Genomic DNA, 13594 nt, shown 5'->3' with positions numbered 1-13594 from the left:
TATCAATCTGTAATAAAAGACGTGAGGAAATTCTGTCTTTTTTAAAGACAAAAATTTTTGAGGCAAAATACCCAAAAAGAAGTTTGTAAAAAAACGTCTGATCTGTTGACATAAGCTAGTGTTTTGATAAATCAAAAAATTAACTCTCCAACTTGTGCTCAACCCATAAAAATTCTACTGGTCGGATGTTTACTTCGTCAAATCCACTCCTGAGGCTCAGAAATGTTCAGAAAACTCTATCGAGAGTTTAATATCTACAATTATCTTACCTTTCGTTGGTAAAAAAAATGAATAATTGATGCCGACGATTGTTCAACTAAGATTCCTTCACTAGTTCTCTAAATAACTCTTGTCTTAACACATCTTTCCAGATTTAGACAGTAGATCTAATTCTATTTACTAAACTCGCTGTTTTTTCTGCAGTCAAAGTGTGTAAGCGCTCTTAACATGTTGCTTACAGCAGGAGAGTATATTACGTTTGAGGATGACTGGCGTGACTGCAGGCGAAACGTCAAGTAATTCTAAAGTCTATTCTACCTCTGGACATTTCGCATCTTTAATTCAACGATACTTCTTCTATATTATGCTCGTTTCTTATCAAGGAATAGATGGCAGCAGCATCTTGTATCTAGCCAAGTTATTGTATCAAAGAATGATACCCTGTTCTATCCATGACCATTTTGCATGTTCGATTATATTTATGTTTGACAACACTTCCACTGCATTAGACCGATGCCACCGAAAGAAAGTTGAAAAAATACCACGTTCTTACGGTCGATTCCACTCGTTCCTTATCAGGAAGCAGATGGCAGCAGAATGTTATATCTAGCCAGTTCTGTTTTTGCACCAAAATGAGCCAAATTTCCTTGAAAAAATAGATGATTTCTTAGCTTGAGATGTTGCAATATCGGCACGTTGGAAAACATTGATGGAATATTGCACAAAAGTAAACAAGCGGTAATTGACGCGATGGATGCCGTCAGGTAACAGATAGACACATTGAGCTGATGGCAAAAAAGGCCCTAATTGGGACCCGGCCAGCAAATTGGCCACAGCTGATTGATTGCCGATGCGTGTCCGATTTTGCCAATTACCGAAAATCGGAAAAAAGTAGCCGAAGATCGCGCGGAATCCGCGGACCGGGAGCTGCTTGCCGATACCTTTTTGGGTAGCCTTTAATCGTCCCGTGAATTGGCCGGCAAAAAATCGGCCGTTTTCCGAAACCCATCGGGCCCCTCTGGTCGACCATGAATTGTTAACGTGTTTCATTTAATGCCTGCTGCCTGTAATTGCACCAAACCATAATCATATCAAGTCAAGAATCAACAAGGAAAAAAACCATCAAGCAATCGTGCTGGGCAGCACTAGAAAGCCTAGAAGGCAGAATAAAACCAATAGAATACTAGAAAATAAAACAAACAACCTGATTGAAAGTCCAGTAATAAAATCGCAATCGACAGCCATCGTTCACCAAGCTGGTAACCCGATCCACACCGGGTAATCGGGTGAAAAAACTTTGCAACCACGGGGTCGAATTACCGAACAACCGGTAATCCGAAACCCAAAAGGTATTTAGCGGGTCCGGTAGACTAATTAACATTTTCTTAAATTGCTTTCCATTTCATCGCAAAAATTAGCCAGGAATTTATGGTTGCTGATGATAATTTCGTCAATATTTTCGGATTTTGCACGGGCGTTCGGTACGGCAGCCATCTGAAAACTGTTGGCGAGATGCGGATAATTTATTTCTGGTGCTACTTGCCACTTTTTACTTTCAACAAGCATTATGCAAGAATTCAACAGCGATGTTTGGAAAATAAATATTTACCTCATCAGTATTGCGCCGTGGCTATTTCGATTGCATCGCGACGCAATGTGATGCAAAATTATGATAATTCGCAATTTAAAATCGGCATTATGAGTATTTTTTAGGACGCATTTATGTGGTGTTTTGATTAAGTTGCAACATATAAACCAACATCCAAAGTTAAATATTCTAAAAAGTGTAAATGCACAAATTGCTAGTCTAAAACACACATTTAATATTATGTAATAAAAAGCCAACAAAACCTATTTAACTAAAGAATCAAGAGTTTAGTAATGATGCAAAAAAATGTTGAATAGTTTCGAAGTAAGATAAGAGTAAATTGAAGAGGAGCAGAAGTGAGAAGAACGGAATGGCAAAACTGGCTCTTTTGGAAAGAACTTGAAAAAAATCGCCACAAATTGAAATCTAATGCCGGTATTCCACTACGCACTATTCCCCGATTTATTGGGCAATAAAGTGGGCCAATTATTTAAGGTCATCTTATATTGTACCTCACAATAAATTAGCCCCATTTCAGTAAAACCAGCATAGATTTCAATAATTTAGTTTGTTGTTTTGTGTCTACTATGTGTAGATCATAGAACATGAGCCAAGGACCGAATTTTTTGCTTATTATGCTTCCAAAACAGCGACTAATTTTCGTTAATAATTTGCCAAACTTATTGTGTACAACAGAGATTTTCAACATCTGAAACACAATTAAAAGAACAAATAACCAAACCCCTAATTCCTTGTCATTCTATTTTGAGAATCGCTGCCAACATCATCTTTGCACAGTTAGAAAACAAAAAATAACTGGAAAAATTAACAGACATTTTTCCAACACCCTCTAAATCTGCAATAAATCGTGCGATTTACGCTCATATCTAGTTACCTTCAATAATTGGCCCACTTTATTGGCCAATAAATGGACAACATGCATCAAGAAGACATGTCCAGGGCTTGAAATAGTCCAAATTTAAGGGAATATCTATGGGACTTTCTCAATCCAAAGCTTGAAATGCGTTTAACAATGAAAATAGACGAAACAAATACGAATTAAGCAAATGATGATGATTTGGAACAAAGGGAAGACTAAAACGAAATTAAATCATATTGTACTAATGGAATGAATGAAACCAGCCAGGTACAAGAAGGAAAATTGATGAGTGGGCAGGAGATAAATTGTTTTTTCTCAGAACCGGCAGTATCATCTCTAAATAACTTTATCCATTTGAATAAATTTTATTATAATTTAAATAAAATTTAAGGATAGTTTAAAAAGGATAATTTAAAAAAACCCTTCGAGTGCAGCAATAGAAGACAGCAAATTTACCCAGGAATGAAAACATCTTGTTTAAGGGCTACTAACCCAAACGCTTTGGGGCAATTTGATTGTAACAGAAAGGCGATTAAGTAACAAACCGAAGTGAAAATTGGTGAAAACAAACGTTGAATTTCACTCAAATCCTTGATGTTGATATCCGTTTGCATAAAAAGTTTCCAGTTATTAACCTGCGGTCGTGTAGAGCAAAGTCACGCCCTGGCGCTGATGGCGCATCAAGAAATGTAATTTGGTTAGCGTTCAAATTAAAATTGAACCATTTTTTCCAAATCATCAATCAAGCTGCATCCCGCCTTTACGAGCTTCCTAATGGATCTTCACCGAATTGCATCCATCAACTCTCGATAACCTCGGCTAATGCATTTTCGAGAACCCCGACACATACTGTCCCGATTTGACCCTATTTGACTCAATTCAGAACAAATTGAATCTCAAATGAAAACGTCACCGTCCACATCAATTAAAGTGCAGTTAATAATTTTGTACGAGCAACTTTTGTGTACAAACGACACACTTGTGCGAGAGTGTCAACGATTCGCCGTATTAATCATCGGTCGTTGGAGGACCACGGCCAGTTATAAAGTAAAATAATTGCTTGTTAAATTTTATAACTTAATTCGGCGTTGCGCTCCAGCAACTTCTCTTTCTGGTGTGCCTGGTTGTGCAGAAGGGGGCCTCCAGTGCAGCCCAGTGGCGGTTACTTGACAATCAATGGTGCTTCAAAGTTCCAAATCTTCCCTTCCAACAGCGCTCGAAGCATCGATCTATTGAACCGCATATGCAAATATTTTCTTAAAATTGGTTTAAGGTGCCTGGATTAATCGGTCAATGTTTGCAATACCCACGCAGAAAAAGAATGAAAGACGAACAGAATTCAAGCTAAAGGTGCAGAAACTGACGGGGTTTGCGTTTTATTTGCTTATCTGTCCGCGTGATATAGCAGATTTGGAATGCCGTTACTCAGAGGTTTTATTAAATCCACTGAAGAGTTCAAAATAATCTAGTTTTGTATATCAATGGTAATTTCCAAATTCAGGCAAAATAATGTGAATAAAAAATGAGAATCAGAAGGAAAATGAGAAGAGATAATTGACGTCAATCATCAGAGCCTTAATCTGGAACGACATAAAAAATCGGCATTAAGGACGAGCTCATTAACGTTCTCCTAACAATCTTCCTCAACACCCGTAGCATCATCCAGCTTAATGCCACCACGCACTTTAGCGTTATCTTCATTAAAAGCGCACGCCCCTTTGACCAAACCAATTCTATCACCTCTAATGAACCATCGAGGAAGATTCCCACGAACCGAGTATAGTGTTGAATGGGTTCGGGCGGGGAGCGGCACGCCACTGGTTCCATTGGAATGCAGCTCTATTATGGAATCAAGTTCCACAAACACACGCATTAACACGGCCGGGCCGCTCTCCAATTTACATCTCAATATTTATCCTCTTTTACGAGCGGTAATCGTCCGGTCGTACCGACCTACCTGCCCAAAGCTCATTATCGAACCACGGCAGTACTACTGTTTATTTTCCGTATCCACAGCGTGTTTTCGTTTACGAATCATAACACTCGACGAATGTCACCACTGAGCTCACTGTTACCAAATCGTTAAGGCTCTTCACTCGCAACTGTCCAATTAGTGGCCAACAATGGAACCAAAGGAAAACTACATAACTGGTGGTGCTGATGCATGGAGAACTCATTTGCCTAAGGCCCTCAGTAGATAAGTCAGTATATCTGCTTTAATTAGGAAAATTGGAACGACTACTCATCAACTAAATAGATCAATGGACCTTCTCCTCAGACCAATTGCTATGGTCACGCACCATTTTCAATTAAGGCAATGGTTCTTATCGATTCATTCATATTGGGAGAAAGCAGTGGAAGCAACCAGACCATTCAGGCACTTCAATGTGCTCTAATTTGCAGCAAAAATATACATCCATGCAGGAGTAATCGATTTTTTACCCAGAATCTGTGATCACTTCTAGTCACTCCCAGTTAAAGGTGCTTCATTAATTTTTTTAAAAAGAGTTTTTGTTTCTTCGCTATTTCCAAACGTTTTCTGCTTCCATCTGTCTGCAGATTCTACCTGATTTTTACCATCAAATATGTCTTTTACTGAGTCAGCTGTTCAATTTTTTTCTCCATCAATATACGCCTGTCCCGGTTTACAAATTAATGTTTTTATGGACTTCAATGACTCTTTTTTCGTTGGCTAGATATTCAAAACATGTATTCGATTAATATTCAATTTCGAAATTCCTTAGATTTTCACCTAGAATTTTTCATGTAGTCAAATTTTTATTAGGCATTAGGGATGGACTTTTTCCTAATAGAAAGGTCCAATATTTAGGAGAATGTTCTCTTCAAATGGTCTAAAATCCATGTCTACCTATTTTCATCATTCTCCTGTACCGAGTGAGAAGATTACTAGATTTAGTTAAAGTTTTCTCAAACATTCTGTACAGGGTGTTTTCTCATAACTTGACACACCCCTAGATCTATTTATTTAAAAAAATTGTGAAAACTGGTAGGTACTAAAGTCATTATTATTCAATTTTTCTTAAATCTGAGGTTAAAGCAAATTTGTCTTATTCTTACCATGAACAATGCGATATTCTGTGTGTATTCTACCAACAGAAAGAAAATGCATCGGCAGCGAGAACATAAAATAATGCGCGCTTCTTTTAGAGACATGCCCCGTCTCGAAACACATTTCCGAATGTTGAAAAACGATTTTGCGAACTGGGAACAAAAACAGAACAACTTTTGTTAATGAAGATGAAGAATTAAACATCTTATCCACCCCACAACGTTCGCCCGGAAGCATTTTTTTAGTGAAACTTTTGAGATCTGGATTGGACGAGCTGATCTTATCCCATGACCTCCTAACAGGCCTGATTTCGCGCTTCTTGATTCTTTTCGCTGGAGTTATTTAAATAATATTGTGCATGAAAGTTTAATTCTTTAAAATCTATAGTAGCACCAAATATCGTATTTTTTTCACAGTTTTTGTCTGTTTGCCGTTTCAGCTCAAGACAACTTTGATTTGTAGCTATTTGTGATTTTTAAAACGCAATCTAGACACCATATATATTTCTGAATTCACGAAAATCGATAGGGTGTTCCATTTGAAAAAGTGATTTTATATCAAATTTTGAACCGTAGGTACATTTTATATTTTTATTTTAATATCACATTTTGAAAATTTGAGTAATAATAACCAGTAATTGTATTTACCACTTTTGACCATTTCTTGCACAAGAAAATTACAGATATTTTTTGAGCAATGCAAGTGATTAAGCGCATTTTCAACATTTTACTAATAAAAGAGAATCATTGAGAATATTTTACAAAGTTGGTAAGTTTTGAACACGAACACACTGGGTTAGAAGAGAGCGAATTTTGGACCAAAACATCGCCGCGTGTAATTTACCTGCCTTTTAACAGTGACTGCAAACTGATGTGGATTGGATGCTCATAAAACGTTAACGGAAAATGTGACAAAAATGAGTCAGATGAAATAAAATCTGAGCTGATGCTTTTTAGGAAAACGACTTGTCGAAAAGGGGTTCAGGGAAGATATTCGTCAATGAAACTTCCCAGATTTAATACTCTGCATACATTGTAGATTTGAGAAGAATGTCTCAGTTAATTTAACACTCACCATGAGATTTCGATTCTGCACCCTTTTCCTACTGTATCAAGCATGACACTTACCTGAAACAAACAATCCATATTTAATAAATAAATAAACCTGTGTTTACAACACCAGCAAACACTTGTCAAAGCTGAAAAAATCTACATACTTAAGTGTCTTAGATCTTCCAAGATTACCACTGCCATATAATCCAGAATGCAATAATTGCACAACTTGCAATTAGGTTTTTTCGCATTTATCCACTCTGGACAGTTTCCCAGAAGCCTGATAATTGCAGACGGATTTATTTCACATTTATCTTGAGAATGCTTTCAGAGAAACGCAATGCTACCTGGCAAACTCCTAATTAATAGACAGTGACATCTATTATTTATTTGAGCTCTACCTGGTTTGCATAAAGCCAGAAAATATGTAATAACTGTTAAAGAACAGCGCAACAAATACAATGTTATCTGTACATTCTCAAGTATTATAAGGTGTAATTAACGCTGACTCAAAACAAAGCGAAAGCTGACCATGAACCACCAAGTCTGGCTCGTCTCGTCCGTTGAATAATCGCAGCAATAAATTTACCGAAACGCTTTTCCTCATCCGAACGAAACAAAACAGAAATTCAAGATCAAGACCCGTTGCATAATGACCATCATTCGGCGGGCAAATTGCTCATTTATGATGAAGTCATTATCCGAACGAAGATTTCTTTGTTGCCGCCAAGCAAGAACGCTCATCTCGAGATGGACAATACCTTGATGGTTGATGGTACCCCGGGCGCGGATGGATGGATGGATGGATACCTATATTGCCAAATCATGCAGCAATGCTTTTAGTTTTTCGAATAAAGGCGCTTTTCATTTCGGACCTTCGGAATTGCCCGGATGCTGAATGGACCATCGGCTTTCGCAAACTTTTCAAAGCCGTTTAAGCATTTTATAGTTGACCATTGTACAAACGCTACCCAAAAGCGCCCACTTGCTTAATTTTGCACTTTCCCATCCGAAAATAGTCAACAATTGCTCACAAAAACGATGAGGAACCACTAGATTTAAAGTAGGCACTGTTCGATTTTTGGCCTTATCTAAATATTTGGATGCGCCAACCGCCATATCACAAAGACCATAAAAATTATAATCACCATTCAAATGGAATAACAGTACTCGAATTGATTTATCTATTGTTGCCGATCCGACACCAAAGCCAACTTCCTTTGTAAACAGCCAGACGATTAAAAAGAATTACTAAACGAATTCTCGAGTCGAGAGAGCTGCTCCCTCCAGAGCGCGTCTAAGAAGAGGGCCGTCACTCATCGGATGATAAATTAACGAAAAATTAAAATTAATCATCCACAGGTGCCTTCGGAAATCTAAATTATCTCCTCGAGAGAAGAACTTGGCGTAGTTTTGACATGCCTTAATAACAACATCACTTATCACTGGTTAAAGTTTCAGTTTTAAGCAGGATTTGAAGTCGTTCATTTATAGCTGTGGTGGTTGGAATGAACAGTTTTTCAACAGATTTTCAGTGAGCGCTCTCAGTTCACTTTTACGACAATTCAAGTCGGTTCTCTTTGCATAAAATATTTTCGAGTAAACAGCAAGACATCGATAAAAACAGACATTTTTTAAAATAAAGATATTTAACGTTGTTAAAAAGTAAAAAAGTTTAAATTTGGTCCAAAAGTTTCGCTTTGATTGCAGCTGCATATGAATATCCAAATGATGAAAATTTTCATAGTTTGGTAAACACTTTTTGCCAACAGCGTAAATTTTCGTAGGTTTGAGTAATTCCAATAATTTTCTTCTCTTTCTCAGTATTGAATTAAACCTGCTTAAGGCTTTTCGAAAATTAGTTGCAGAAAAACAATCGGAAATACATTAGAATTGAAAGCAGTCGCGTAAAAATGAGCGAAAATATAACCAGCAACATCAGATTTTGGATGCTCTGGTTTCCTCTGAAAAATATGGACAGATCTGGTAAAAAACACCAACAACTTGTTTCAAGTGCTCAAAAGACCAAGTTTATGCTCACATTAAACGAACCTAAAGAAATCATAATCTATAAAACCAAACCATTGAAAATGCAGATAACCAGAATAAGAATTGAGCAGGCAACAGCCACTTTTGGAAAAATGAAAAAATATTGAACCTCCTAGTTTCTTCTAGAGTTTAGAGTCTCAATGGTTTTGGAATGTGGTTCAATTGAATGTGATTGTATTTGAAGAAAGCAAGTTGGACGGATGGACTTACAAACTAAGTACATTCCTATGCAAAGGATGAAGGGAAGAAGACAAAGTAGTGAGTACTATCAACAAACACATTCTGTAATATCTGGAAGACAAAATGCACTGATGTAAATGTAACTTATTGCAACTAAAAATTCAGGGAAACACAAAAGAGAATAAAACTGTGATGAAAATGGGCCGTTGAGTCCCAGGACAGAGGCTGGATCAATTGAAGCTGCAATTTCAACAACTAGTAAAAGTTTATTCAAAAACAAATAAAACCCGGACGCCGGAATCCCCGACTAATTCTTCATCTGGGTGCAATGCATCAACATTTCGCTCTGGTTGAACGCATCCACATTTCAATGAGATATGACTTACTTTTAAGTTCGTTAAAATTAAACGGCTAATTGCTCGATCCTCCCAAAAAAAAGGCGCGTTTCGCTGCAAATTGTTCCCGGAATACTGGCCAATTAAAGGGCCAAAAAACGTTTCAACCCAGGCTGGTAAACGCTCGTTTGCAAACTTTCCAAGTGTGTAATTAATATTACCATGTAACCGGTGATGGGTATTCTTGTATTATTAATTTCGCCGATTGATGAGCTTTTTAGGCCAGAGCTGATGGGAATGATTCTTCGGATGCCGTGCGAATTCTCTTTGATCGAGCTGCGTAATTAATACATTATTAAATAATTGTTGCTAAAGGTATGACCTCAGATGGTATGGAATTAGTACTGAACCGAGTTGAGTCAATTAGAGTTTCACATGTACGTTCTAATTAACATCTTTGACAAATATAACTTCATCCTGACTTTTTTGTCCGCCCGTCTGAACGATAACAATAGTCGTTTGTTCTTCGAAGCTGGTTCTTTGGACGAGGCCCATGCATAATGCAACCAGCCCAGATCTGGTCCGGTCAAATGGTATTTTTGCCTTTTTCTTAAAGTCGGCTCATATCACTTTCAGATGCGATCGATTATCTATACAGATAGGAAACTTTTTTCGGTTGTAAATCAGCTAATTATTGATTCGGTTTGTTCGTACGATTTACAACATTATTCTCATTGCTCTTTGCCGTTTTACTACGCTCGAAAGCAATTAAGTGTTTAGCTTTTCCCATAATATCGCTCAGTTGTTAAGGTTTTTACCACACGTTGAAAAAGCTTGCGAATAAATTAGTTTGAAGAACATTAAACAACGCGGGATGGAAAGAGTAAAGTACTCAAGAGAAAATTCAGATAGCGATGTTCTCAGCAAATGAGCTGAGTGGAAACTATTTGGATAGATTGAAACTGGTTAGTTCTTTGGGCTTTTAGGCCAAGAAGAGTATTTTCCAATTTCTTCTTTCGTTAAACAATACAAATCCTCCAGGAACACATGCGGTTTTCCAAGACTACAATAGCATTTACTTGCCTCATGAATGCGTAAAAGGACAAATCGAATCGAAGAGAATGCTTGGTAATAGTTCGGAATCATACATTAAAGTTTCTGTTATTTTGGCAACAATAAGGAACATTGTGCGTCTACTAATCCTGTTTGGGCACTCAGACATGAGCAATGGGGGACAAGGGGGGACAACTAGTTTTAGGTCAATGTAACAAACATGGTCGACATAAAAGTGGAGATTTCAATATGAAGTTACTTGCAGTTAATGGCAAAGAAACTTTCAAAGTTGCGTTTAGATTTTGCAGTTATTCATACTTCCCGGAGTTTGACATTTTTTTAGCAGAAACCAGTAAAACTACATAGTTTTTTTGCATTCATTTAGTGGGACAAATTGTTCAATAAGGGAAGTGTTTAAGGGGATACGTTTCGATTTTCAGTGATCATCAGGCAACTTTCAAGAAGTTATCAAACTAGTGACTGCTTTTCATGGCGGTTTCTTCGAGTTTATCATTTATTTCTTCTGTAACTTCCCAAGTGAGACAGTCACTTTTGGATGCAAGTTATGGGGCCAAGTCCCTTATATTGATGGACAAAGTTTCGGTTGTCAATCATCTTCAGGACATTTTTGAGAATTTTTCGAATGTGTTTGATTTTGCAGGCCGGAGTTTGGCATTCATTTACTCAGGCACTAAAAAAGTGGGCGAGTTGCTTCTATGTATCTGCTTGGGTCAAGTCTTTTCTAGACCAGTCGAAGAAGTAAAAAGTTTCAATTTTACGCCATCATCAGCCAGTTTTCAGGAATTTTCTATTTTGAGTCATTATCGGATATCTTTCAGGGACCACCGTGTTTAAGGCAGGAGTTTATAATTAATTTCCTCAATAACTTCTCAAGTGAGGCAGGCAGTTTTTAATCCATTTTATGGCGCAACCTAGCTTCTATGGATGGACAACGTTTCGATCGTCAGTCATCTTCAGGCATTTTTTGACAATTTTTCAAAATTTGTTTGTTTTTGCCGCCCGGCGTTTGGCATCCATTCAGAACTTAACAAAGTGCGAGCGTCCCACTCGCATATATTTTGTCTGGTCAAGTTTATTCTACAAGTACAAGAGGGCAAAAGTGTTTTTCTTGTACTTGTTGCAAAAGAATCTTGAGGACATTTTCGGGAATTTTTTGAAATGTTGCATATTGCGCGAATTTACGCAGGCCGTAGTTTAGCAGCTATTTATTCAGAAACCAGCCTACCTACTTGTGTGTTAGTCACTTTTAAATGGATGATTTTGTTGACCATAGCCTGTTTCAAAATAGTAGAATTTTCTAATTTGAACCATCATCACGGTATTTTCCAGATTTTTTAATTTGTCATAGAAGTTTGTGGTTGTCTTTGCATACCTAAGTTTGCAATTTTTTTTCGCGGAAACCAGTGAAGTTGGAAATTCACTTTTGGATGTACCCCGTAGGGCAAATTACGTTCTGTTTGCGAAGAAAACAAACGCACTAAAAAAAATTCAAAATAATGAATAAGGCGGAACGGAATCTCTGATATAAAATTCAGCTTCTACTTTACAGTGTATTAAACAAATGCGCGTCTTCTTACTGCTCTTAGATTTCAAGCTGAGACACTTTGAGATGTTTATTTATGAGCTAAAAGGTAATTTTTCCTTAGAAAATCCTAAAGGCCTGGGTTGGTTGCATGAAAATGGCGCCCAACGGTCATAAAAAGCAATTGCTTCAATCTGAACTGCAGCCGCAATCACATCGACGGAATCCTCTTAATTATTCCATCGGCGATGGTTAACAACTCGCTAGAGTCCAGTTCTGGTCTGTTTCGCGGCTTTGATAAAAAAAAGGGCGCCCGCTGGGCTGCTCAATCGCGCGATCATTTAACAACTTCAAAGCGGATCAGCCGCCGTCATTTTCGTCCTGAGCTCGGATCTATTCCACGACTAATGATTGGGCAGTTCTGTTGTTTTACACTATGCACATATACAGTGTGTTCATTAAAATGTTCTTCTGCTGACATCGCTGTCGAATCGTAAGCAAGTTATTTGGTTTTGTTCGGAGCCCATGTAAAGTCGTGGTCGATCTTGTCCAATTAGTGAGCAAGATCCGATCAAAAGATCGTCCGCGGATCGATCCGTGTTCGAACAGATCGATTGACGCCGCGATACCCAACCGCCATTTGTTTTCCAATGGCAGCGGCTCATTGTGTGTAAATTGAAGAGGGAGGTTCACCTGATTGCACAAACGACAGTCACATCTTTCGAACCAACAAGTCAATAATGATCATCCCTCAACACACTCTTTTCGCGAACATCACAGTTAGTGGCAATTGTAACAAAAAATTAATTGTTTTCGGCTTCAACTTAATCTGCAGTTGAAAAAGCACCAAAGCAGCTCCTCACAACTTAATCAAAGAGCCGTTTCAGTTAATGTTGCATAAACCCGCTTATTTAATAAAACCGATCGGATTAACATAAAAAAACAGAAACGAGCTTCTCGGAGTCCGAGTAACCAAGAGGAGAGATCTCAGCCGCAGATAGGATAAGTGTTTTGAATCTTCAATACCTTATTCATGGCAGACCATAAATAAGCAAACGTCTTAATCTTTGGGAACGCAGTATATTTTGTTTTATGGCGATAGATAAGTCACTATAGAAGAAAAACCGAAAATGACCGTTCCAAACGACCGAAAGTCCGGCCTGATTTAGAATGCGGGGCTCGGTGTGTGTTTTGGCTCGTCCAGCCGAAAATAATTGACCAATTAGTACGGAAATAAAGATTTTATGAGTGGGATAAATTTCGATAGATGGGTTTCAGAACCTGATAAGTTCAACGGAAACTGAAATTATATTTTTTAAGAAGACGCCAGTTCTAACAGGACTGAAGTGACGAACTGATTGAAAGTGTCTCATTACACACCTAACATTATGACACGAAATGCTGCAAAAGCGATAGTGGTAAAGTTCGTAACGTTGCATAAATTTCAATCATACAGTGAGTCCCAGAAGAAAAGTAGAATGGAACGGCTTGACCTTTTACTTTTTTTGAGAGAAAAGCCATGTACCTACTCTTTTAGGAATGTTTTCCGGGCTTTGAAGCCGTGGTCTATGGGAATTTCTTCCTGACGTTTCGTCCACAACTGCGGTGGACATTATCAAAGGCGA

The 13594-nt window shown here is 37.8% G+C and overlaps 1 protein-coding gene across 3 annotated transcripts in view; it reads right to left on the bottom strand.

Moving 5' to 3' along the window:
• Positions 1–13594, bottom strand: part of LOC109535411 (zinc finger protein GLI2) — a 66688-nt gene that overhangs the window by 32168 nt on the left and 20926 nt on the right. Inside the window, exon 1 of one of the 3 annotated variants that reach the window (XM_019901322.2) lies at positions 6832–6884. The exons of the other annotated variants lie outside the window; for them this stretch is intronic. Within the exon in view, the coding sequence (XP_019756881.2) occupies positions 6832–6875 (44 nt within the window). The 5' untranslated portion in view covers positions 6876–6884. Of the gene's footprint in view, positions 1–6831; positions 6885–13594 lie in introns of those variants that run through there. 3 annotated transcript variants of the gene reach the window in all.

Source organism: Dendroctonus ponderosae, unplaced genomic scaffold (genome assembly GCF_020466585.1).
Source record: "Dendroctonus ponderosae isolate FM_Combo_2020 unplaced genomic scaffold, Dpon_F_20191213v2 Dpon_F_20191213_8, whole genome shotgun sequence".
Taxonomy (NCBI): Eukaryota; Metazoa; Arthropoda; class Insecta; order Coleoptera; family Curculionidae; genus Dendroctonus; species Dendroctonus ponderosae.
The sequence above is the reverse complement of the archived record's forward strand: the minus strand, read 5'-3'. Positions and strand labels throughout refer to the sequence as shown.